We start from the raw sequence: 25,965 nt of genomic DNA, 5'->3' as shown, positions 1-25,965 counted from the left end.
GAGGTGTCGTGTTGCTGGCCATTCCACAACCCATTTCTCGCTCTCTTTAGCTCTATTTCCTTTCACTTTTAGCTACTTCATCATCCTTCACTGTACACAGATTATTTAACTTTCCGACTATCTTTTGACTCACTGGAATATGTGTGCTCTTAGATGTACACACTTTGGTTGACTAGAACAGAAGGAGGCCAGTGGTATGTACGAGCAGTATGATTTATTATGGACAAATAGTAAAAAAAATGTTACTAATATCCATAGATAAATTCCTTAAGTAATATGTAAAGAGACAATATTATTAAAAGTTTGCTTTATTTTTCTGTTGAATCAAGTACTATCTCCCAATTACAGTTAGAATTTATGCCTTACAAATGTTAGCACAGTTAGCATCACCTCATTGACAACTGAATAATAAATCAAACTAGGTCCCAGCGGTTATGTCCACATCCAGGTTGTTAGGGTGATCAAGAACTCTTATTTGTTTGCTTTAGCTTTTAGTCCTTGGTTATATCTATAAAGAAAACAGAAAGAAAAAAATCATGAATCACAATAGATACATTTATAATAAGAAGGGAGTGGGAAGCATATTCCATCTCTTCTTTCTCTCTAGTCAAGAGGCTATACAGTTGTAAATACAATGTTCCCAGAGGCTTATAGAGAAACAGGCAGATGGGAGAGTAATCCAAGGACTTTTTTGAATCTGGTTTCCAACTGTCAAAACGTCTTAACTGACATACAGTTCCCTGTACAAAAATATTATTTTAATGTAAGAATATTTTCATTCTGGAACTATACAAGAGTATGACAAACGTGAATATATGTATAAAGTTTACCAAAACATGGTCATCTAGAACTTTTAATTTTATACTCACAAAGCATCTTTCCTGAGAATAAAATCAATTGGGAATGGGCCTGTCTAATCACTAAAAATAAAATATAATTCTGTGATGCAGGCAGGCTACTGGGTTAGGAGGTTGTAACACTTAAAGTTTATTGAAACTAAGGACAATTTCTTCAATTATCATTAATTCAAAGAAGAATTAACCACAAAGCTACAGAGTCTTTCCCTTTTACATCACCCTGGGCTTCATTTACTATTCTTCTCAGCTGAAAATAAAGTGGAAAACTGAATAAGCACAAGAGGGAACTTATTCCATGAAGTCTACAATACCTCCTAGATTTCTCAAAAAGTCCTGATTTCAAACATTCAACAGTATTTTCCTAAGTCCTCCAGAGAGTCCAACATTTATATTTCTAACTAAATCTAATCTGCTATTGTAACCGAAAGGCCAAAAATCCTTTTGTCAAACTAAACCTGAATTTCTGATATTAGAAATAATATTTCTGAATGTGACACTTAGTGTTCTCATAGTTCTACTATCATGAGTTAATATAAGGTCAAAATGAGATGGTGCATGAGAAAAGTACTCTGTGAATAAAATCTCTGTACTAATTGAAGTTTATATTGATATAAGTAAGCCCTAAAAATGGTTGTCAGGCATTGTGTAGAATGAGTGAGTTTATTTATTCATCTATGCGTTATGTGCTAGAATATTATAAAAAGATTACAGAATTAAGCTACTAGTAAAGCTAGGGATGGTACAGATGAATGAAATTAAAATGTACTATACTCTGCAGAATAGAATGCCTTCTGAAAGGAAGTAAATTATATAGCTCAATGTTTTCTATTTCTTTACTGAAATCATTCAATTTTTTTAGTTAAAGAAAGTTGTTATTCATAACATTGTTTTGTAATTTAGGAAGGTTCTATGGTTCAAATCAAGCCAGAGCCTTCATCTAAGCTCACTGTAGAGTGTTAACCAGTCACTGACAAATAGTATTAATCACTGAATTTAAAAAATTTCCAATGCTCACGGAATACATACTTTCCAATGAAACTAGCAGCCTCACTTTAAACTTCATTTCCAGTACTACATAACTATACATTTAAGTCTAACTTTATTATATTTGATTGAAAGTAAGTGATAAAAAGTTCATGCAGAAAATTACCTAATATATCCTAAATTATATATGTTATCTTATCTTAATAAAAGAGATTCTATCAAAGGGCTGTACATCTAGGTAACACACAGATTTAAAACCTAGGTAATATACTGCCTAACACTTTTAACTCAAACCCGCAGGCTTTCTAGAAATGTTTAATGTCTGCTTCAGGCACATCCTGTCTTAGCATTATATATGAATCTTAAAAAAAAAAGTATTGCCAGCCGGATGGCTTCTGAGGCAGATTTTTTTTTACATCTGTGGTAAGCTTACCTCCAAATACGAAAGAGCTGAGAGGCTCCGGCTGTCCCGACAAAGAAATTAACAGCAAACAGACTCCAGTTTTTGGGAATAATTACAAGTGAGTATCTTGACCAAATAAATCCTGTTGAAATAAAATTTTTTTTAAAAAAAGCATAGGTACTGCCGCAATCTTATTTGAACATTTAATATTAGAGTAAAATAATTATAAATAAGACTATGACAACACAAAGTAGGACAAAGAAATGCTATAATTTGAGACTTTAATGAAGTTGCTATAATTCAGCATTTCACAAAACACTCAGTTCTTACATCAAAGGGAAATTTTTATAACCCTCCTCTGCCTTCTTTGGCTATAGTCTAATAACTTTCTAGAGATAACACTGCTAATTTCTTTCTGTGTGAGTGTGTGTATATGTATTTCAAACATGAAACAGTTAAGTACATTGATATAAAACTAAATTATTGAATGCCCGGTATGGAAGATATTCATTTAATTTACCTGTAGCCATCAAAACAGCAGATTGGGCTGTGCTGAGTTTTTCTGCAGGTCTGGCCATGTCAGCCAATCCAGCACACACCAACCCCTGGAAATACACATTAACACATAAGAAAGAAAAAAAAGCATCATGAGTATGTAGTAATGGTTCTCAATTCTAACTAAAACACAAACTACTTCAGAGATTTTCAGACTGTAGCTATGATTTTAGTATCCATGCATTAAGAAAAAATGTATCATGACAAAAAGTTACAATGAATTCAGAAATGCTTTTTGAATTAAGTTGTATTTTGTTAATCACATTAAACAGCTTCATATATTTGAAAATCAGTAGTGTATGTATATTTTTTCTATAAGTATATTTGTATTTTTGTTCTACAAATGATACTTCTTTCACATAAGAATTTATATATTCTTTATGCATGTTGGGAACCACTGGTGTGGAAGATGCCTGAAAGCTATTTGTATAAATTCCTCCTTTCATGTTTTTTGCAACGTTATTCTTTTTTAAAAGTGGAAGTATCAGAAAAACTCTGCTATAATTTTAGTTTCTTGGCTAGATAATTTTTCTTTAATGTCAAAGTATACCTGGTCATTTCTTCTCTGGTATGTTTTTAACACTGTTTTTTATAGAATCATACCCTACCATCAGCAACACTGAGAAAGTTTAGTAATGAGTCTTCACTACAATATTAGTTATGCTACTCTATTGCAGAGATTAGAATACATAACAGAATGATTTTTATTGATGAAAAATTCACACCTATGTAAAATAAGAGAGACTAGTACAAAGAACCCCTACATACCCATCACCCAGTCAACAATTATTGACATTCTGCCATATTTACATTACCTCTCCTCCTCCCTTTCTCCAATTTTAAAATCAAATCCTAAATATGTCATTAGAAAATATGGTTCTAAGAAATTTTCAGGTTTTTTTGAGTTTCTAAAAGATGCTCTTACATGAAAAATATAAATCAGCACAGGGTTTTTTTCTCCTAAATAGAACATATGCATACTTGTGAATTTTTACAAATTTAAACCAAATCCAAATGGTTTTGATTTAATAAAGTCGGTAGATCAAGGAAGCAATGATTCTGGCTTAAAAAAGGGGCAAATAGTTAAATACTGAAGTATAAGTAGAGGTAAATCATGACCAATACTACTTTTCTTGTTAATTTTCACCCATAGTCCTGTGATTTTCTTCCCAAATGGTTCCTAATCATCACTCTTACATTCTTCTTCCAGATCCCAATGTACATTTTCTCCGTTGCATATCTGTTCCACTTTGGCAGGGTGGAATACTGCCGTTGTAGAGGGGAAGAAAGGGACTGATTTCTAGCATTATTCTACTCAGTCCACGTATTACTACACTGTAATAGATCTATGATGACTATAGGCTATATTCTAGCATTGTCTTTTGGAGGAAGGTAGCAGTCATGATTTTGTTTATGCTCAGAGTATACATTTTATTTTTCTGGGACATGTTAGTAATTGTGCTCTCCCACAGAGGTCTTGAGGCCCCTCTCCCACATTTCTTTCTCTCTCTATTTTTTTGAAATATTTGCTTTATTATCCCCTCTTTTTATATGTACATATATTTTTTTCTGACCCATTTACAAAGAAGTTGTAGACATCATGCCCTTTGACTCCTTGGTATTTTAGTGTACATTTGCTAAGAACAAGACTATCTTCCCATTCTCTTATATACCCACAATCTAATCACAAAATTTAACATGGATAAGACACTGTTGTCTAATACACAGTGCATAGTTAAATTTTGACAACGGCCCCCAGATGTCTTTTAAAACATTATTTTTCTTGTCCAGAGTAGTTAGGTCAGGATAATACATTGCATTTGGATGTTATGCCTCTTTAGTCTTCTTCTTTTTAAATTAAAGTATAGTTGATTTATAATACTATATTAGTTTCCTTTCCCGCATTTCTAAAAAAAAAAAAAAAAAAAAAAATAATCCCTTTCTAGGGGATTTCCCTGGTGGTCCAGTGGTAAAGAATCCGCCTTCCAATGCAGGGGACCCGGCTTCGATCCCTGGTTGGAGAACTAAGATCCCACATGCCACGGGGCAACTAAGCCCGCGCACCATAACTACTGAGCCTGCGCACCCTGGAGCCTGCACACCACAACTAGAGAGAAGCCTGCGCACCGCGACGGCGCAATGAAGAGCCTGTGCCGCAATGAAAGATCCCGCATGCCTCAATGAAGATCCCGAGTGCCGCAACTAAGACCGATGCAGCCAAAAACAAACAAACAAACAAAAAAAAAACGCTTTCTACTTCTATACCACTCTAACCTCATGTAAATTACCTTATAAAATCTTACTGTGAATCTAATCTCTGCCATTTACTAGCTGGGTGACTTTGGTCAAGTTACATAACACATTGTCTTAAATTCCTCATGTATAAAATGAGAATATGAATAGCTACCCTTGCAAAAGAGATATATGATTAAATGAGATAATATGCTTCAAAAATATTTACCATAGTGCCTGGAAAATATTATTATTATCAACAACAAATAGTAGCTTACATCTTTAGAGAAGCAGAGATAAGGGAATATTAGTCTCTGTACCTTTTCCTGTACTTCTAGTCTCAGGGGCAGAAGGTCTGTGTTCCTATTCTTCTTTGTTATGAACTTTATTCAAATAATAGAACTGTAGAGTCAGAGAGTGTGTGGAGTATATCACAAGATTATGTAAAATACTCCCTAACATGGGGAGAAAGTACCAGTTACAGAAAGATCCACAGTGACTTTTAAAGGGGGTCCTGTAAGTGTTTAAGAGCCTAGGCTTTGAAGTCAAATTAGAACTGAGAGTTCAAATCCTGACTCTGTCACTTACAACAGTTCTAGTTCTTTGAACCTCAGTACCTTTACACCTTTTTTCTGGTGAAGATTAAATATTAGATAATGTATTAAATAACCCAATACAGAGAGTTTGGCATCTAGTAGATTCAAGTTAGTTCTCTGTGTTTCCATCAATTAAAAACTGGTTTTCAAATGTGTGATTCTTTCTGGCACCTGGTTATCTCCACTGGGTGGAGTAAATACTCATCAGATAGTGTAAAACATTTTTTCCTTCCTTTCTTCCTCCCTTCCTTCCTTTCTTCCTTCCAATATTTTTTCCTTTAGTAAAAAAAAGTCATATGACACTTCTAGAGGAGGGCTAAAAATGAAATACCATAACAGAATATTCCAATTCCAAAATGCTTAGGGATAACAAAGTTCTCAAGATTTTAAACTGCGAATTAGTCTATATAAGTAGTTCCAGCTGGAAAAGCAAGTAGATAGACATTAAAAATCTGCAGAGGTAATCTTGAAGTATAGTTTGACTTATTCCTAAGGAGAACAGAAAAGAGAAAAATTAGCCACACAAAATGGTATACTGTTCAAGAGTTAACTATAACCCAGTCGGGAATTCCCTGGTGGTCCAGTGGTTAGGACTCTGCACTTCCACTGGAGGGGGCCTGGGTTTGATCTCTGGTCGGGGGAAAAAAGATCCCACGTGCCGCACAGAGCAGCCAAAAAGAAAAAAAAAAAAAAAAAAATATATATATATATATATAAAACCCAGTCTGCACAAACAGACTATGAACAAAAAGAAAAAAGCTCCCTCAACTGACCTTCACATACTAGTTTCCCCAGATTAGCCAATGATATCCATTCCTTCTGTAAACAAGCTAACGATGCCCATGGCTGAATACTCATGGCTAGAGGCTATTTATTCTGTATTGCACTCATGCACTTTTGCTCTCACCAGTTGAGTTATATTTTTATCAAGTCACTGTGTTTGTCTTCAAACCTGTTTATACCAGTTTTACTTGCTACTGTAATTTACCTAATTTAATGAACTAGGTAAACAGGTGAAACACAGAAAGAGGGTTGTTATTTCTATGAAATCTAAAGTGACTGTTTTGGAAAGATTGAATAAAGGCAAGTTAAACTTGCTGTCAAATTTGGTGTGAACAAGACAGATATAAAAAGATGGGGGTGAGGGGCTTCCTTGGTGGTGCAGTGGTTAAGAATCTGCCTGCCAACGCAGAGAACATGGGTTCGAGCCCTGGTCCAGGAAGATCCCACATGCCACGGAGCAACTAAGCCCGTGAGCCACAACTACTGAGCCTGCGCATCTGGAGTCTGCGAGCCACAATTACTGAGCCCATGTGCCACAACTACTGAAGTCCATGCACCTAGAGCCTGTGCTCCACAACAAGAGAAGCCATTGCAATGAGAAGCCCGCGGACGGTAAGGAAGAGCAGCCCTTGCTCGCGACAACTAGAGAAAGCCTTCGCGAAGCAACAAAGACCCAATGCAGCCAAAAATAAATAAAATAAAATAAAATAAAATTTAAAAGATGGTGGGGAGACATAAAAATCTAGCAGGTTTCTGTTATCATGAAAGTGTCTATGAACTTGCTCTGCTTTAAAGAAAACTAAACTGAAATCATGTAGGATGCACTACGGTATAATTCATCCAAGACAGATGATGTGGAACTCAAAACCAGTGGATCCATACACAAATCAAAGCTTTGGCCTTATAGTAAATGATTGATAAATGAATATATACTTATAATCTTTAAGTTAAAATAAAATATTTAAGGGTGTGTAGTATTGCTTTTTAGAATTATCCACTTTGACCTTTATAATTAATTATTTGGCTTCAACTGAAGTGGCTAAGAAGGATTCGACCAGTTAAATCTCTAAAGAAGTATAGTCTAAAATTCTTAATGTACAACTTAGGTGGCTTGCAGCATCAACTGCTACGTGTCACATATAGTTTACTATAGATTAATTATTATCAAATGCTCTGGGAAAGGAAAGCATAAACTAAATATCAAAAAAAGTTTCCCCACCAGAGAACAAAACACAGAAATTTCCATTGCTATGCTGTCATCAGGAGACTATGTATGATGTCAACATGAACTTAAAATAGATATTTTTAAAGGAGACAGTCGAGAAAGAACTTATAAGTATATAATACTGTCAATGTTTCAAAACACTGATGGACCAGATCAAAGAAACATCAAAGCTATTGGCGGGCTTCCCTGGTGGCGCAGTGGTTGAGAGTCCGCCGATGCAGGGGACGTGGGTTCGTGACCCGGTCCGGGAAGATCCCACATGCCGCGGAGTGGCGGGGCCCGTGAGCCATGGCCGCTGAGCCTGCGCGTCCGGAGCCTGTGGTCCCCGGGGGGAGAGGCCAAAGGAGGGGGGGGGCCGGGGACCCCAAAAAAAAAAAAAAAAAAAAAAAGCTATTGGTAAAAATCAATAAACTTCTAAACTGTGGTAAATTTGGGGTCGGGGTGCCCCTAATTTATTGGAAATACCTTGTCATTCTTATTTTTTATTAATTTATTTTTTTTAATTAAGTTTTTTTTTTTCTGTACGCGGGCCTCTCACAGTTGTGGCCTCTCCCGTTGCGGAGCACAGGCTCCGGATGCACAGGCTCAGCAGCCATGGCTCACGGGCCCAGCTGCTCCGCGGCATGTGGGATCTTCCCGGACCGGGACACGAACCCGTGCCCCCTGCATCGGCAGGCGGACTCTCAACCACTGCGCCACGAGGGAAGCCCTAAATTAACTTGTTTTGGACTATAGTTGAATTACAATGCTGTATTAGTTTCTGCTGTACAGCAAAGTTAATCAGTTATACATATACATATATCCACTCTTTTTAGATTCTTTTCCCATATAGGTCATTACAGGGTATTAAGTAGAGTTCCTTTTGCTATACAGTAGGTCCTTATGAGTTATTTATTTTATCGTTCTCACTTTTTAAATAATGGTGCTAGAAACAATATTTCAGCAATTAATTCCACTTTGCAGATATATAATTTTAAGCGTTGGTAGGGAGCAAAGAGAAAGGAAATAGTAATCTACATTTCTTAGTATTTTTTTTTAATATCACTTTTAAATGCTTAGAGTATGAGAAGAATCATTAAAGATGATATATTGAAGCTTCTTTTTTAAACTGATGGAAGCTTTTCTCAACTTATAAATCTAAAAAGAGAACTGCTCCCTAGTTCTCTGTAAAATATAGCTCCCAACCACTAATTTACTCTAATCTTGTTGCTTTATAGATGAGACAAAAGGGCGGAGACTGAACTTGCCTAAGGCCATAAAATTGAGGGACAGGTAATTCCAGTTCTAACATTCTCAACTACTTAGATTTACAGCTGAGTTTCCGAGTTGTTCTAACAAGTTAAAACAGTACATTTAAGAGAATTAAAATAGCCTACAACCCAAACAAAAAACAACTTTATTAAAACTTGGGCAAAGGGTTTAAATAGATGCTTTTCCAGAGAAAATGTAGAAATGGTCAATAAGCACATGAAAAGATGCTCAGCATAACTAATCATATTAGGTAAATGTACATCAAAACCACAATGAGACACCACTTCACACCCATTAGAATGGCTATTATAAAACAACAACAACAAAAGTAACAAGTGTTGGCAGGGATATGGAGAAATTGATTGGAACCCCCGTGAATTGCTGGTGGAAATGTAAAATAGTGCACCTGCTGTGGAATATGGTACAGCAGTTCATCAAAAGATTAAATATACTGAATTACCATATGATTCAGCAATTCCACGCGTAGGTATATACCCAAAAGAACTGAAAGCAGGTCTGGAACAGATATTGTACACCATTGCTCATAGCGGCATTATTCACACTAGCCAAAAGGTGAAGCAACCCAAGTGTCCATTAACAGATGACTGAATAAACAAAATGTGATATACACATTCAATGAAATATTCAGACTTAAAAAGGAAGGAAATTTTGACACATACTATGACATAGATGAACCTTCAGGACATTATGCTAAGTGAAATATGCCAGGCACAAAAAGACAAATACTGTATGATTTCACTTATATAAGGTACCAAGAGTAGTCAAATTCACAGATAGAAAGTGGAATGGTGGTTTCCAGGGGCTGGGGAAGAGGGAAATGAGCTATTGTTTAATGGGTTCAGAGTTTTAGTTCTGCAAGATAAAAAGAGTCCTAGAGATTGGTTGCACACTGATGTGAATGTACTCAACACGAAAAAAATGGTTAAAATGATAATTTTATGTGTATATTTTTACAGTTAAAAAAAAAAAGCCTGCAGACCAGTAGTTTTCAAACTTTAGAAGTCCTCAGAATCACCTGGAGGGCTTATTAAAACACAAATTACTGGGCTCCATCCCTATAGTTTCAGATTTAGTAAATCTGTGATGTGGCCTGAAAATCTGCACGTCTAACATATTCCTGGGTGATGCCAATGCTGCAGGTCCAGGGATGACGCTTCGAGAAGCACTGCATTAAGCCCAAACTGGCCCTTCCAACATAAAATCAATGATTTGTTATTAACAGCCATCGCAATTATTTCTTTTCAGCTAAATGAGAGCTTTAGGAATGGAAACTCTGGCATAGTGTAAAAGCATTGGTCTTGGAGTCAGAAGTCCCATATTCTATCATTTCCCAAATGTTAATATATATACCCTTGGATAAATTCTTCTACTTTTTGAGAATAACTTTCCTTGCCTCTATTTTAGTGTTAGTATCTGAAGTTCTCATACTAAATTAATAACAAAAGTTAATTTGGGGGTGTTCTAATTAATTTAAAGTTTTACATAGTCACAAAATTTTAGAATGAAGTTTCATGTTCCTAGGGCCCATAATTATAAGCTTTTTGATAACAATACGTTCCCCAAAGGGCTCTCACCTATCTAATGAGTTCAGAAAAACTAAAGTAGGTAGTAGGCTTCATGCAGTAAAACTGATACATCTGGCCACAGTCCTCGCGGAGAGTCGCCGCGGTTTCTTGCTTCAACAGTGCTTGGACGGAACCCGGCGCTCGTCCCCCGCTCCGGCCGGCCGCTCAGAGCCAGCCCTCGCCACCACCTCACGGCGCCCTCCGACCGCCCCAAGGTCCCCGCCGCCGTTACAGCGCCGCGCAGCCACCGCCACTGTTTCACCTCAGTCGCCCGCCATGACGGCCGCGTCCCCTTCACAGGTGCGCCAGAACTACCACCGGGGCTCGGAGGCCGCCATCAACCGCCAGATCAACCTGGAGCTCTACGCCTCCTAAGTCTACCTGTCCATGTACTATTTTGACCGCGATGATGTGGCTTTGAAGAACTTTGCCAAATACATTCTTCACCAATCTTGTGAGGAGAGGGAACATGTTGAGAAACTGATGAAGCTGCAGAACCAACGGGGTGGCCGAATCTTCCTTCAGGATATCAAGAAACCAGACCGTGATGACTGGGAGAATGGGCTGAATGCAATGGAATGTGCGCTACACTTGGAAAAAAGTGTGAATCAGTCACTACTGGAACTGCACCAACTGGCCACGGAGAAAAATGACCCCCATTGGTGTGACTTCATTGAGACTCATTATCTGAATGAGCAGGTGAAATCCATTAAAGAATTGGGTGACCACGTAACCAACTTGCGCAGGATGGGGGCCCCCGAATCTGGCATGGCTCAGTATCTTTTTGACAAGCACACTCTGGGAAATAGTGATAATGAGAGCTAAGCCTTAGGCTGGCTTCCCATAGCCACAGGGGTGACTTCCCTGGTCACCAAGGCAGTGCATGCATGTTTGGGTTACCTTACCTTTTCTGTAAGTTGTATCAAAATATCTACAAGTCCTTTCCTTAGTACCATTCCTTCAAATAAAGTAATTTGGTAACCCCCCCCAAAAAACCCTGATACATCTGAGAGTATTTGTATAAAATTACTTCAAGACGTACCATGAACATTTAAAAGTACATCCTTCAGAAAAGTTACTTCAAATTAATAAGCTCCTTTAAAGAATATCTTTTTCAGTAGCTTCTGCAAAAATTCAAGACTTACCCATTTCATAATTGGAGCCCAGAAAAATATTGTTTTGGGACCTGAAAATAAAAAATGAAAAATTTAGCAATAAACCAACTATTTTCAATATGTCTTTTAATAGCCACCACCACATTTCAAAAACTCAAAGGTTTATCAATCCATTTCTAATAATTTTTACTATGCTTTCTGCATACTTTGTATTTAAGTTAAAATTTAGAGAGTCACCACACTATCAATCTTTCATACAAGTTGCTTTGATCTCCTTGTCAATTATTTGTATTTTTGTGAACTATTAAAATTAGCTAAAGTATAATGGAGATGGTTTCGGAAACCATTCCTTACGTTTTGCCTTGAACATGGAACTTAATGTTATTTCACTTTAGGATAATCTTCAAGTTGAGGAAATGACAAATTATGGAATTTTGGTGATACAAGCCACAGTAGATATTTTCTATTAGTTTCTGGCTGCAGTGGGTCTTCATTGCTGCGTGCAAGCTTTCTCTAGTTGCAGCGAGCTGGAGGGTTACTCTTCATCGTGGTGCGTGGGCTTCTCACTGCGGTGGCTGAGCACTGGCTCTAGGCGCGCGGGCTTTAGTAGTTGCAGCACGTGGGCTTGGTAGTTGTGGCACGTGGGCCCTAGAGCACGTGGGCTTCAGTAGTTGCGGCTGTGGGCTCAGTAGTTGAGGCGCGCCGGCTCTAGAGCGCAGGCTCAGTAGTTGTGGTGCACGGGCTTAGTTGCTCTGCGGCATGTGGGAGCTTCCTTGACCAGGGATCGAACCCAGGTACCCTGCATGGCAGGCAGATTTTCAACCACTGCGCCACCAGGGAAGTCCCAGATATTTATATATTCACTAATTCTATTAATATTTATTATTATAAATGACATGTCACCACGTATTCTAGTAAAACTTCTTATAAAAATTCTATATATTCTAGTAAAAAATTAATGAACCTAACTTTAAAGGGCACATGAGAAAGTGGAAAGCCTAGATTTGTAAGCTCCTTAATAGCAGGGTCCTTGTTTTAGTTATCCTGGTACTCATCTGCCTCGTGCAAAATGTTCAATAAATGTTGACAGGATTGAAAACGACTATGGTTTCTTAGATAACCTAGAATTTGAGAAGCATGATGTTTCAGAGCTGGAAGGAAACCCAGAGATCATCTAATCTAAATCCTTCATTTTACCAATAAGGCTCAGAGAAGTTCCATAACCTACTCAAGTCATGCGGCTAGTAAGCCCAGAATTGTATCTAGAACCTAAGTCTTCTAACTCTTAAACTTGTGCTCTTTAACCACATAACATAACTGTGCCCACTTGTAACTCTTCCAAATTATATGTCTCTTTTAACCTTCCAGGGGATACAGTGACAGGAGAGAAACAGACTTTGTCCATGGTAATTTAAAAGCTAAATCCAATACAAATTAATATGGTATGTATGCTCTCAACACACTGGATCAACAAAAGACATTTATTTCTTAACACAAAAATTAATCAATTTCACATAAGACAACAGTGATTTTAAGCAAATTCGAAATTTAAAAAATCTAATTATAATTTATATTCTAATTATATAATTATAAATCTAGTTGTATTACTTCTGCCTTAATATTCCACTTTACTTTTTAAGAATAAATAGTTTTTATGGATCACAAAAATCACATCTAAAATGGCATCATCACCCAAATATAACACATTTATTTCTCTTCATCTACTCCCAGTAATATTTCTCAAATAGCACCAGCAGGTAAAGATGGATTTATCCAATTTCCCCCCAGTGGGTGAGCATTCACTGTCATTAATAATCAAGGAATGTTTCTGTTCACATACACATAAATAACATTTAAAAGATAGAATTGACTCAAACCTATTATTTAGGAACAAAACAAAAGATGATGAAATTGAAAAAGCATGGAGCTAAAAAAAAAGTAAAAGCACATAGCTAAGTTAAGATCCAGTCATAGTTGTAGGTTTAATTTGCTGCAAAGAAGACCACTCATTCATTCACCCATAATAATTACTGCATGCTTTACAGTGTTGTAGGCACTGGGGATGCACTGGTAAATAAAACACAGTGCTGGCTTTAAAGGACCTAAGCACAAGCTACTAGTCCCCTTATTTGGCCTTACTTGGCCTTATCTGGCTAACTCCTAATATCCTTCAAAAACTCATTGAAGGTTTCATCTCCTCAAGGAAGTCTTCTTTAACATCTCCAGGTTAGATTAAATGCTCCTTCTCTGAACTCCCAAAGCAGCCTGTCTATTCTTCTAGTTTTCTGCACTTAACAATTAAACTGATCTATTTACGCATCTGTCACTTTAATCAGGCAAGGTCTAGAAGTCAAAGCCTGTTTCTTAGTTTTTCTTGACAAATAATATTTTTGAACAGAATTGAATTGGATTAACCATATCCAGGAGAGATGCTAATCAACGCTACTCAAATTTTAGGTTTGACCCAGATTTGCCTTGACACCGCTTCATCCTCAAGGCTGGGATTTCAGGGACATCAGGTTCCCTTTACATCAGGGAACTGGTACTAGACTTTCACTCATTAGTTACTCTACTCTTAGACCATGATACTTCCCTTTTTGGCTCCTGAAAATTCTTCCCATGAGTCTGATGCCATAATGCACTAATCCTATAAGTCAATCTTTTCAAACTCTGGTTATTTTAGTTTGAGTTTCTGAGATTCCTATCATCACACCGGGTTTATTTTTCTTTATCATATACAAAGCCGCAGGGTCATATGCAGTATCAATTACCAAGTTTATTTTTTATCCCTGCATGAAGCTTGGCTTCATCTCTCAAGGGTAAGCCAATACATTGTTTTCGTCTCCGGCTTTGGATTCCCCAACAGACTCCTCTCTTCATATTTCAAAACTCATGCTTCCTCTTCTGCCACCCCAAAAACTGTTTCCTGAGCAATGCCTCTAAGGTTCTGGTTTCTTTACGAGCTGAAATGGTTGACCCTTCAGGGTTAATGAACGTCAAGCTTTTCAGTAGGTTTGCCTGGTAACTAATTTACTCAACTGCTCTGAGCTAGGTGATAATATTAAAATAAAAACCGCCCTTCTCCCACACAACTGAACCAAACAAAAACTTCGAACATGAAATTATGTTTGCTAGAACATGGGCCAAAGAGAAGTTTAAATATTTTATTTAGTGCATAATTTTAAACTATAAAACAAAGCCTAAATTAGTTTAACAATTGGTAAGCACTGAATTTAAAAACATCAGTAGCAAATATATATTAATAAGACATTCTAAATTTCTAATTTTTTCTGAAATATCAGAGGATGCTGACACCTGACACAAATAATTAGGGTTGGAGATCTGCAAGTGCAAACAAGCAGTGTTTTCTTCATTGTTAAAAAAAGGAAAAAATAGCTAGTAATACCCATGATCATATAATAGGTTAACAACAAATTTTAAAGAAAACTTATTTTAGTTCACCCTTCCATTTTATCTTAGCTAATCATTTTCTACCTTAAAAGTAAAGAAGTCAAATAAATATAGACGTGTATGAATTCAGGAAGAGAGGCTATCTTCTTGAAAACAGCAATCAGTCAATAATGGAAATGGTAATGAGGAAACATCCCAACTGATTTTGACATTTAAAATGTAAAGTTTAAAAACATTTGTTTATTTAAGTATAGTTGATTTACAATGTGTTAGTTTCAGGTGTACAGAAAAGTGATTCAGTTATACATATATAACTATATTCTTTTTCAGATTCTTTTCCATTTTCAGGTTATTACAAGATATTGAACATAGTTCCCTGTGCTGTACAGTAGGTCCTTGTTATTTACCTAAAACAAAAAGTTTTGACAAAAACATATTTGGAAACAGGTATCACATAAACAGTGAGAATATAATGTCACATTGTCTTTCTAGACCTGGGAAAAATAGTTTATGTTCTACAATGACATAGCTATTCTCACTGGAGAGCATTAAAAAAATGAAGTCATTAAATAATCATGATACCTGAAGTGATTATAACACCTTAAAATCAAGATAAGCATAAGTATAAATAGAGTATCTAGTTAACATTCATTACGATGAATGAAAAAACTTGATTAGGCATAAATTTTAAATTACTGAAAATATATTGAATAAAAAGCAGCTCTTAAGAAATTTAATTTGAAGTCCAAGATAAGGGAAATGTGTCCCCATCAGATATAAATATACATTCCTTTAGACAAAGAATTAACTAACAATTAACACATTTTCATCTTGTTTCTTATAAGTCCACTCTTGGAGGTTGGAAAAGGCCTCAAATGCTGACTATTTAAAACTATGAATTATACAGCAAAACAAACATATGGCTATAAAAGTGGAGAGGAAGGCAGGGAGGGACAAATTAGGAGTATGGGATTAATAGATACAAACTACTATACATAAAATACATGAGCAACAAGGATTGACTGTAAAACTATGAACTATTTTCAAGCATAACAAAAAATACGAATAATAATATAATGGTCATTTTCTTTTGTGTTGTTATATGTTTTTCTGATTTTTAAAGTGAAACTGATGTTTTCTAAAGTTCAAACTTTCATGGAAGAATTTGAAAAATTCTGCAAGGGAATATCACAACCAAATATGTAAGAGACATAAGAGACCTACATTTTCAAACAAATTAACAAATCTAGTTGCCTTGTTGAACTTTGATGAACCTATTAATAAAACAATGACATAATTTTACTTCCTAATTTCCTTACCTGAGAGGAATGACTGCTAATGAAATACTTTATAAATTCTACCCAGAAAGTATGTCATTTATTGTACGTATGATTCTCTTCCTAGGGAAAGACTTCCTTCTTGGAACAGAATAAGTAACTTTTACACACATGCAAACGTACACATATACAAATATTGAATTGAGGTGCTCCCAATGTTAAGAATAAAGTTCTTACTGAATGTTGTCCACTACTCCACCGAATCCCTTTCATACCATTTCTCTTCGGTTTACTGCTTTCAACATCCCTCAACTTTCCTCTAACATTCCTTGTATTAAGCAAGTCCATCTGTTTGCTATCATGTAGCCAGCTACTTACAAATTCACACAGATATTGACAAAGATTACTCATTTTTATTTGTACTAAAGCTAGTTCTGATTTCATACCTAGAACATGACGGGGCTACCATTTTAGAGCCAAGCAGTCTTTATATCTCGTGGAAGGCCCTGGAAAGAGCTCACTCAAATAGCACCCAGAACGTCATAGGTGTATAATGATTTTTAAAATGTTGATTTTAAACAGGCTTTGGTGAAAATGCCAAAGAAAAATAACAGGTGAAGTGACTAGCTATGATAGCCAATATGCATTTTAGGGTTGATACATTTTAAATTTATACATTTCTTCAGTAACAAAGAATCAATGACTTCTAGATTTAGAAAGACTGTTGAAATCATCTAGTTCAGGCATTCATTTTATAAATCAGGTAAATGAGGCCCAGAGAGGTATTTACTTACATAAAATACATAGCACAACAAGGATAAAAACTTAGATCCCTAAAACCTAATCTAACAATAATTATATAGTCTTCCCTGATGAAATCTGAGTTTCTTGAAGCCTCTGAAACTAAGAAAGGTCCTAGCAGAAATACCAAATTGTAGACTATTACAGCTAGAAAGAAACTTAAAGAAAATCCAAATTCTTCTACTTTTATACATGAAAAAGAAAAGGCACTTAAAAGTTAAGTAATGTGTCTCATATTCAGATAGTTCCAGATACAGCAAGGACCAGAATACAGGCCTCTTTGATCCCAGTCCTCTTTCTGCTATGCCAGACCACACTTTAAATGTATTTCACACTCTCTCATAGACAAAATTAATATTATTACATGACTTGGAAATAAGAGACAATTTTTTTTAAACTGAAGTATAGTTGATTTACAATCTTGTGTCAGTTTCAGGTGTACAGCAAAATGATTCAGTTTTATATATATAAAACTGAATATATATATATTCTTTTTCAGATTCTTTTTGCTTATAGATTATTACAAAATATTGAGTATAGTTCCCTGTGCTATACAGTAGGTCCTTGTTGGTTATCTATTTTATATATAGCAGAGTGTATATAACAAACGATTTATAGCTTCTCTTAGGGCTTGCTTCTCCTTTAGTACATCTAGTGAATCAAATTAGATGAGGCATGAACAGTCTTAACTTCTTAAAATTAGTTTAAGATCAGGTTAGTGGGCAAAAGTTATGTTAAGTGTCACACTAACAACTACAACAAGGATTGTATTACTTTTATGATCTCTTCTGAGAATACAAAATCTCTGTGGCTAGGGATTTTAATTTTATTCATTAAAATATCTCAAATGCTAAAACAGTATCTAATATACAGCAAGCCCTCAAAAAATATTAAATAATTCAACTTTCTTGGAGCTAACTAGTTTAAAGATCTTCTATTTTTCATCAATATCTTACAATTGTATTTGAAATCCCAACTTTCCATTTTGGTTCTCATTCCTTAATTTTAAGGTAACAGAGGTTATAACTGGAAAAAATAATATATGTATATTTACATATTTAGTGTATATATTTAAACATAATATACATTAACAATGTTTAAGAATATATTTATATAGAGAGATGTATTATACATGCTATATAATACAGATATATTTAATATGATATAGATATCTAGATGTCTATCCTAGACTGGCATTAAAATTCTTCAGATAATCTCTGTAGGAAGAAAATGTTCTAACAGAGATGCTAAATAACCATGTTAATACATAACTGTGTGGGTTTCTACACTGGTTATTTATTTGATCCCCATTTGGCTTTATTTACATAAAATAAAACAAAATATTCTCTGATCTAAGTTGTATTAAACTATCTAGTATAAAATCAATTCCCTGAGCATTTAATTTTGAATTTTTTTGATAAAGATATTCCCTTATGAACACTGTTAATATTGGTTCATTTAGTATGTTTTTATTTTAAAAAATATTCTCTAGGTCTGTAAGATAAAAAGGAAAAACCAATTCTCTTACCTAGGAAAAATGAAAATATCCCTGTTATGAAGATTAAAGTAACTTTTCCCATAAGCCTTCCCAGAGAGAACGCCATGCAAAGTAGAGAATATTCTCAGCAACAGCAAACTAAACACTGCGACATGTTTCATAGAAGTATTTTTTCAACAGTTCTTCCACTTAAGCCAAAATGTAATTCAATATAAGCAAAGCTATGGTAAGCAAAAATTATATGGCTCAGATAGCTGTTTTCTGGGCTGACTTAATTGAAGGATAGTTTTTATTTATTTATTTTTATTATTTATTTCTTATTTAATTCTGTTTTTTCCCCCAGTTCTATTGAGATATCTCTTTTTTTTTTTTTTGCTACACCACGCGGCTTGTGGGATCTTAGTTCCCCAACCAGGGATTGAACCTGGGCCATGGCAGTGAAAGCACCAAGTCCTAACCAATGGACCTCCAGGGAATTCCCGAGATATAACTCTTTAGAGACTCTCTGGACTCTTTAGGGCTGAGGTCTCTCAACTTCTTTTGAACACATTGCCCCATCAGTTAAAAAAAATTTTTTTTGAGCATACATCCCCTATATACAGTGCATATATATACATATATATAAATTAATACATATAGACTCCATAGAATTTAGTTGTGTACAGATGTTCCTTGATTTATGATGGGGTTACATCCCAATAAATTCATTGAAGGTTGAAAATATCATAAATTGAAATTTTTTTGGGCCTCTCACTGTTGTGGCCTCTCCCATTGCGGAGCACAGGCTCTGGATCCGCAGGCTCAGCGGCCACGGCTCACAGGCCCAGCCGCTCCGCGGCATGTGGGACCCTCCCGGACCGGGGCACGAACCCGTGTCCCCTACATCAGCAGGCGGACTCTCAACCACTGCGCCACCAGGGAAGCCCCATAAATTGAAAATTTATTGAATACACCTAACCTACTGAAGTATCATAGCTTAACCTTGCCTACCTTTAACATGCTCAGGACACTTATAGCTTACAGTTGGGCAAAATCATCTAACACAAAGCCTACTTTATAATAAATTGTTGAATATCCCATGTAATTTATTGAATACTGTACTGAAAAACAGAATGGCTATAGGGGTGCAGAATGGACGTACTGATTGTTTACCGCATGATTGACTGTGAGTTGTGCCTCGTTGCTGCCGCCCAGCAACATGAGAGCACGGTACCACATATCACTAGCCCAGGAAAAGATCAAAATTCAAAGTACAGTATCTGGGCTTCCCTGGTGGCGCAGTGGTTGAGAGTCCGCCTGCCGATGCAGGGGACACGGGCTCGTGACCCGGTCCGGGAAGATCCCACATGCCGTGGAGTGGCTAGGCCTGTGAGCCACGGCCGCTGAGCCTGCGCGTCTGGAGCCTGTGCTCCACAACGGGAGAGGCCACAACAGTGAGAGGCCCGCGTACCGCCAAAAAAAAAAAAAAAAAAAAAAGTACAGTCTCTACTGAATTTGTATTTTGAACCATCTTGTAAAGTTGAAAAATCTTAAGTCTAACCATCGTAATAAAGGGACTATTTACACATACATATATATATGTGTACTAATTTATTTTTATATTGTAAACTTTAAAAAGATAAAGTAATAGTAAGTATTAATAGAAGTCCTCTTGTTTTCTTCCTACATTCCAATGTTTCATTTTGTGCACGCTTTGGGATGATTCACCCCATTTTGGAGCTCATACATACAAAGGAATGACACTCCACTAATAATTTTTTTCCCCAACTAAGCTTTTAAGTAAACACTGGGCAGCATGACTTCAAGGTTATTTCTTTGAACAAATATCTAGAGGGTAGCTATGCAGCTGGTTAGTGTCGAGTCAAATACTTTTATAGTCAGGAGATGGTGGGGGGAGTGACGTATCTTATGAGAACTGAACTTACTAGGACACACATTTGGTTAGAACTCTATTCTTTTTCTTTTTTTTTAAACATCTTTATTGGAGTATAATTGCTTTACAATGTTATGTTAGCTTCTGCTGTATAACAAAGTGAATCAGCTATACATATACATATATCCCCATATCCCCTCCCTCTCGCATCTCCCTCCCACCCTCCCTACCCCACTCCTATAGGTGGTCACAAAGCACCGAGCTGATCTCGCTGTGCTACGCTGCTGCTTCCCACTAGCTATCTATTTTACATTTGGTAGTGTATATATGTCAATGTTACTCTCTCACTTCATCCCAGCTTACCCTTCCCCCTCCCCGTGTCCTCACATCTGCGTCTTTATTCCTGTCCTGCCCCTAGGTTCGTCAGGACCAATTTTTTTTTTTTTTTTTTTTTTTGGTGGTAAGGGGGCCTCTCACTGCTATGACCTCTGCCGTTGCGGAGCACAGGCTCCGGATGCGCAGGCTCAGCGGCCATGGCTCACGGGCCTAGCCGCTCTGCGGCATGTGGGATCTTCCCGGACCGGGGCATGAACCCGTGTCCCCTGCATCGGCAGGTGGAATCTCAACCACTGCGCCACCAGGGAAGCCCTACTGTTTGTAGATTTTTTGATGATGGCCATTCTGACCGGTGTGAAGTGATATCTCATTGTAGTTTTGATTTGCATTCCTCTAATGATTAGTGATGTTGAGCGTCCTTTCATGTGTTTGTTGGCAATCTGTGTATCTTCTTTGGAGAAATGTCTATTTAGGTCTTCAGCCCATTTTTTGATTGGGTTGTTTGTTTTTTTGATATTGAGCTGCATGAGCTGCTTGTATAGTTTAGAGATTAATCCTTGGTCAGTTGCTTCATTTGCAAATATTTTCTCCCATTCTGAGCCTGTCTTTTCGTTTTGTTTATGGCCTCCTTTGCCACGCAAAAGCTTTTAAGTTTCATTAGGTCCCATTTGTTTATTTTTGTTTTTATTTCCATTTCTCTAGGAGGTGGGTCATAAAGGATCGTGCTGTGATTTATTTATTTATTTATTATTATTTTTTTAAACATCTTTATTGGAGCATAATTTCTTTAAAAATATGGAACGCTTCACAAATTTGCACGTCATCCTTGCACAGGGGCCATGCTAATCTTCTCTGTATCATTCCGATATTAGTATATGTGCTGCCGAAGCAAGCTCTGATTTATTACATAGAGTGTTCTGCCTATGTTTTCCTCTAACAATTTTGTAGTGTCTGGCCTTACATTTAGGTCTTTAATCCATTTTGAGTTTATTTTTGTGCATGGCGTAAGGGAGTGTTCTAATTTCATTCTTTTACATGTAGCTATCCAGTGTTCCCAGCACCACTTATTGAAGAGGCTGTGTTTTCTCCATTGTATATTCTTGCTTCCTTTATCAAAGATAAGGTGACCATATGTGCGGGGGTTTATCTCTGGGCTTTCTATCCTGTTCCATTGATCTATATTTCTGTTTTTGTGCCCGTACCATACTGTCTTTATTACTGTAGCTTTGTAGTACAGTCTGATGTCAGGGAGCTTGATTCCTCCAGCTCTGTTTTTCTTTCTCAAGATTGCTTTGGCTATTCAGGGTCTTTTGTGTTTCCATACAAACTGTGAAATTTTTTGTTCTAGTTCTGTGAAAAATGCCATTGGTAGTTTTATAAGGATTGCACTGAATCTGTAGACTGCTTTGGGTAGTATAGTCATTTTCACAATGTTGATTCTTCCAATCCAAGAACATGGTATATCTCCATCAGTTTGTATCATACTTAATTTCTTTCATCAGTGTCTTACACTTTTCTGCATACAGGTCTTTTGTCTCCTTAGGTAGGTTTATACCTAGGTATTTTATTCTTTTTGTTGCAATGGTAAATGGGAGTGTTTCTTTAATTTCTCTTTCAGATTTTTCATCATTAGTGTACAGGAATGCAAGAGATTTCTGTGCATTAATTTTGTATCCTGTTACTTTACCGAATTCATTGATTAGCTCTAGTAGTTTTCTGGTAGCCTCTTTAGGATTCTCTATGTATATAGAACACTATTCTTACTCTACAGAAGTAGATCATTCTGTGCCAGAGACAATATGTAGATAAATGGATGATGAAGGCCACAGGTCTAACTCTATATATAATGCAATATTCTACTCTAATATATATTTATATAAAGACATATTCTTGTAACCTGTCTCAACGTACTTGTCAATGATACAATGAAATCTCAAAAATTTAGCCTTGCATATTGCTGTCAAAACCTCCAGTATGTGAATCTACTCTAATGTTTAATATAATGATTCAATAACATACTATTATGCAAAATAGTACGCAAAATCCTTGAGTATTCACTCTGATGACTCTTGGAACAATAATCAGTATTTCCTCAGATTTTATTGAATACTTATGAATCAATCAACAGTTATATTTTTCATGTTTCTTCATTTCTACAATGGTGTGCCTACCCTACAACATTTTAATCACAAATAATTTTGCAGTGATAGGTATTCTTACTCTGCATATTGGTGAAAAGCTTAATAAGAGGGAACTAACACCAACATTTGTTGAGAGTCTACGTGCAAACACTGCTACATGTTTTACAGACAATACATCACTTAACTTTCACAGCAATCCTTAAATGGTGATAATTATTATCCCCATTTCATAGATTAGAACTAAAGGTTGGGGTCAAGGTCACACAGCCAAGATTCAAATCCAGGTCAGTCTGGCTTCAAAGCCTATGCTCCTTCCATTACACTGAAAAAAAGGGTTACAATAACTGAACTAGTCCAAGAGTATCCAGATAAAATGCACAATCTACTAACAAATCTCAAATAAAAGATAATTCCTTTTCATTATAAAAGTCGAATAAAGTATTATAAAGAATGATTATACGTGGTTAAAGCCAAGGTCTTGCAAAATATCACTATAAAACTACCCTCCAATTCTGTTTTAAAGTAGTTTAAAGTTGCTCCTCCTCTATCCTGTCTTTATCCTACAACCCAAACACAGAGCTTAAGAGGGTCAGGGTTGACTACACAGAATTCAGTTGAGTCTGAAGCCCAGATTATTACAGAAGCATTGCCCAATTCTCCCTCCTGAAAATCTCTGCCACAAAACACAGCACAATTCCAAAAATTGCGTGTTAAAAGAACCAAAAGGCAAATAAACTAAATAAGCCTCTTCATCAATAAAAACCTCTCCTTAAAGATCAAGTTTATAAGGGGTAAACTACTGCAACAAGTAATATTATACTAAAGTATAATTCCAAGACACAGTTCACCCCATTATCAAACTGGAAATTAGACTTAGTAACCACCTCACACTTCCAAGAGCTTCTTCATAGTCAGATATGTGGGGAGATAGAGCTGGAAGAATTGGGATCTTCCAGTTTCTTATAGAATTATTTTTTTCAACCACAAGAACATTGTTTTCCAATAGGTTAAAGAGAGAGCTAACATTTACTGAGCATTTATGAAGAATCAAACACATACGTTATCTTTAACTCTCACATCGATCACATTTTACAGAAACTAAGATCTAGGATTTCGCCCAAGGTCACGTCGATAGTAAGCAGCAGCGCAGAATTTAAAACCAGGTCTGTCCACACAAAAAGGTCCAGGGAGAGCTTGTTCAGTAGTAATTTCATAAATAAGGATAGACTTAAACAAACTAGACCTATAGGGCAAGGAATGACACTGACTCAGAAACCGAGTAACACTTCTGCAGGCCTGTCAGCTGGAGCTGAAGGAAGTATGACCTTTACTCCAAACCCTCCAGGGCAGAAAGACAGCTCTTCTCCGCGTGGGTCAATATACCACTACTCATGGAGGGAAAGAGGAGAGAATGAGGATTCCTGGTGGCCCAGACCCTTTCTTGGCCGCAGAAATGGAGAAGGATCAAACCCAGAGGCCCGGTCAGGGTCTGAGTTGTGCCTAAGAGAAGGGGTGCGACAAAGGTCGCAGACTTGAAAATAACGAGTTTATGAGAGATGCTGGAAAAGAAAACATGAAAAGCAGGGAGCATGGGAAAGTACACGGATTCACTTGAGGGAAGGGGGTTGGGGCTGTGGGTGATGCCTCCAGCAGCAGAGTTGTCAGTGGGCCTCAAAACGGAGGGAAGGGACAGGGATGGAAGGTCTCGGTGGGAGCCACTCTGGGTTCATTACCTGCCGGGTGGTTGTACAACGGCCTCAGTTTCTCAGGCAGCAGAAGCTCCACTTTATCAAGGACCCGGTGGTAGGTGGCCAGCAGGCCCCGGGCGCCGGCGGCTGACATTTCTGCGGACGAGTGATCGTGGGCAGCCAGGTAAGGCAGCGGCCGTGTGCTCCTCCCTAGCTGGCAATGAAGGGCAGCTCGTCACTTTCCCCTGTCTCAACGCCTCTCAACGCCTCGCGCCCTCCTCTCCCCCAAGGCAGCTCAGCCTGCTCCCCTGTGAACCGCCCGGCGGCCCGCGCCTAGAGAAGATTGTGGGGGCGGAGACTCTGCGACGGCCCGCCCCCAGCCCGCCTCCTGGTCTCCGACTGCCTAGAGGGAGGAGGAGTCACGGAAACAGGTGGCAACCGGACAGCCTCACCGAGTCAACCCGGTGCCCTACCGGGAGCGCGCTTGCGCAAGCAGAGCGACCCGCGGTGACTGGCCCGCCCCGGGGCGTGGGCGGGGTCCAGACCAAACCTACAATTTCTTCTTCCTGGCCCGGAGGCCATGTTGGAGAAGGGAAAGTGAAGCTGCACCGGCGCTAATCCCCTTTCACTTTGGTTAAGGAGGCCCCTAGATAAAATGGGCTTTTCGGGCCTTCCATGACCCGACTAAAGATGACGCCGCACAACTCTGTTGCTTCCTTTGGAATGAGACTCGTGAGCGCGAGACTTCCGATTTCAGCTTCTTCCGTCTCTATTCCTTATTTATCCAGAGTATTAAGGATTTGACTAGAGTGGTCTGAACCCACTTTTCTAGGGTAAGGGCAGCCCTGGCACACACCTGCCTCAGTCTCCAGGGTGGTCGTTATCTCGCGAGAAAGGCTTGAAAGGGAGGGTGTCGAGAATGAGGAGAGGGAGGAGTCGAGGCCGCCTCCGCCTCCTCCACCTCCTCCTGTAGGAGGGGGTGCTGAGGGAGGGAACAGTTGCTGATCTCTGGATGTTCTGGGTAGTCTTGAGCAGGAGAGTATGAGGCGAGCTCAGGCCCGGGTGCGGCCGGGCTTCGGGGGCGAAGGCGCTGCCGCTGCCACCGCCATCTAACTCGCTGCTACCGCGAGGCCCGGCGCGCGGATGGTGCTGGTGCGGCTCGGGTGTTGATCCGCGTGTCCCCTCCCCCCTTTCCCCTCCCCCACGCGGTGGTCTCCTCTCCTCCCCCGGCCCGGCGGAGCCATGTCTCGAGGTGGCTGCTGCCCACACCTGTTGTGGGACGTGAGGAAAAGGTCCCTCGGGCTGGAGGACCCGTCCCGGCTGCGGAGCCGCTACCTGGGTGAGCGGGGGCCC

General features: G+C 38.0%; 2 protein-coding genes, 1 non-coding gene and 1 pseudogene across 11 annotated transcripts in view; 2 read left to right on the top strand and 2 right to left on the bottom strand.

Moving 5' to 3' along the window:
• Positions 1-197: 197 nt before the first annotated feature.
• On the bottom strand, positions 198-24,948 carry MPC2 (mitochondrial pyruvate carrier 2). Its single transcript, XM_027086409.1, has 5 exons — positions 24,658-24,948; positions 11,618-11,658; positions 2,765-2,849; positions 2,275-2,386; positions 198-508 (listed from the first exon to the last, which is right to left on the bottom strand). Exons 1-5 carry the CDS (start codon positions 24,764-24,766, stop codon positions 472-474), a joined length of 384 nt encoding a protein of 127 aa, XP_026942210.1. The 5' UTR covers positions 24,767-24,948; the 3' UTR covers positions 198-471.
• LOC113609250 (ferritin heavy chain pseudogene) lies at positions 10,404-11,412 on the top strand (annotated as a pseudogene).
• LOC113609320 (U6 spliceosomal RNA) lies at positions 21,573-21,679 on the bottom strand. Its single transcript, XR_003428602.1, has one exon. It is a non-coding gene; the product is annotated as a U6 spliceosomal RNA (small nuclear RNA).
• A 229-nt stretch (positions 24,949-25,177) lies between the features above and the next one.
• DCAF6 (DDB1 and CUL4 associated factor 6) overlaps positions 25,178-25,965 on the top strand; it is a 168,535-nt gene continuing 167,747 nt past the window's right edge. For 5 of the 9 annotated variants that reach the window (XM_027086404.1, XM_027086402.1, XM_027086399.1 and 2 more), the window contains exon 1: positions 25,500-25,951. Coding sequence is in view for 5 of the 9 variants with exons in the window: in XM_027086399.1 (XP_026942200.1) it covers positions 25,855-25,951 (97 nt within the window). In the remaining 4 variants the exon portion in view is untranslated. Of the gene's footprint in view, positions 25,446-25,499; positions 25,952-25,965 lie in introns of those variants that run through there. The other 4 variants (XM_027086403.1, XM_027086401.1, XM_027086397.1 and 1 more) reach the window with 2 other exon arrangements.

This window comes from Aethalodelphis obliquidens, unplaced genomic scaffold (genome assembly GCF_003676395.1).
Source record: "Aethalodelphis obliquidens isolate GAN/ISIS:26980383/991018 unplaced genomic scaffold, ASM367639v1 scaffold55, whole genome shotgun sequence".
Lineage (NCBI taxonomy): Eukaryota > Metazoa > Chordata > Mammalia > Artiodactyla > Delphinidae > Aethalodelphis > Aethalodelphis obliquidens.
Note: the sequence above shows the minus strand (reverse complement) of the source record. Positions and strands in the feature narration are given on the sequence as shown.

Excerpts from the sequence above, each read along its gene's own strand:
- MPC2 (XM_027086409.1), bottom strand. The coding sequence starts at position 24,766 with ATGTCAGCCGCCGGCGCCCGGGGCCTGCTGGCCACCTACCACCGGGTC. Across the intron at positions 11,659-24,657 it reads GTTGTACAACCACCCGGCAG|GTCCCAAAACAATATTTTTC; the intron begins GTAATGAACCCA and ends TTTTATTTTCAG. Across the intron at positions 2,387-2,764 it reads TGCTGTTTTGATGGCTACAG|GATTTATTTGGTCAAGATAC; the intron begins GTAAATTAAATG and ends TTATTTCAACAG.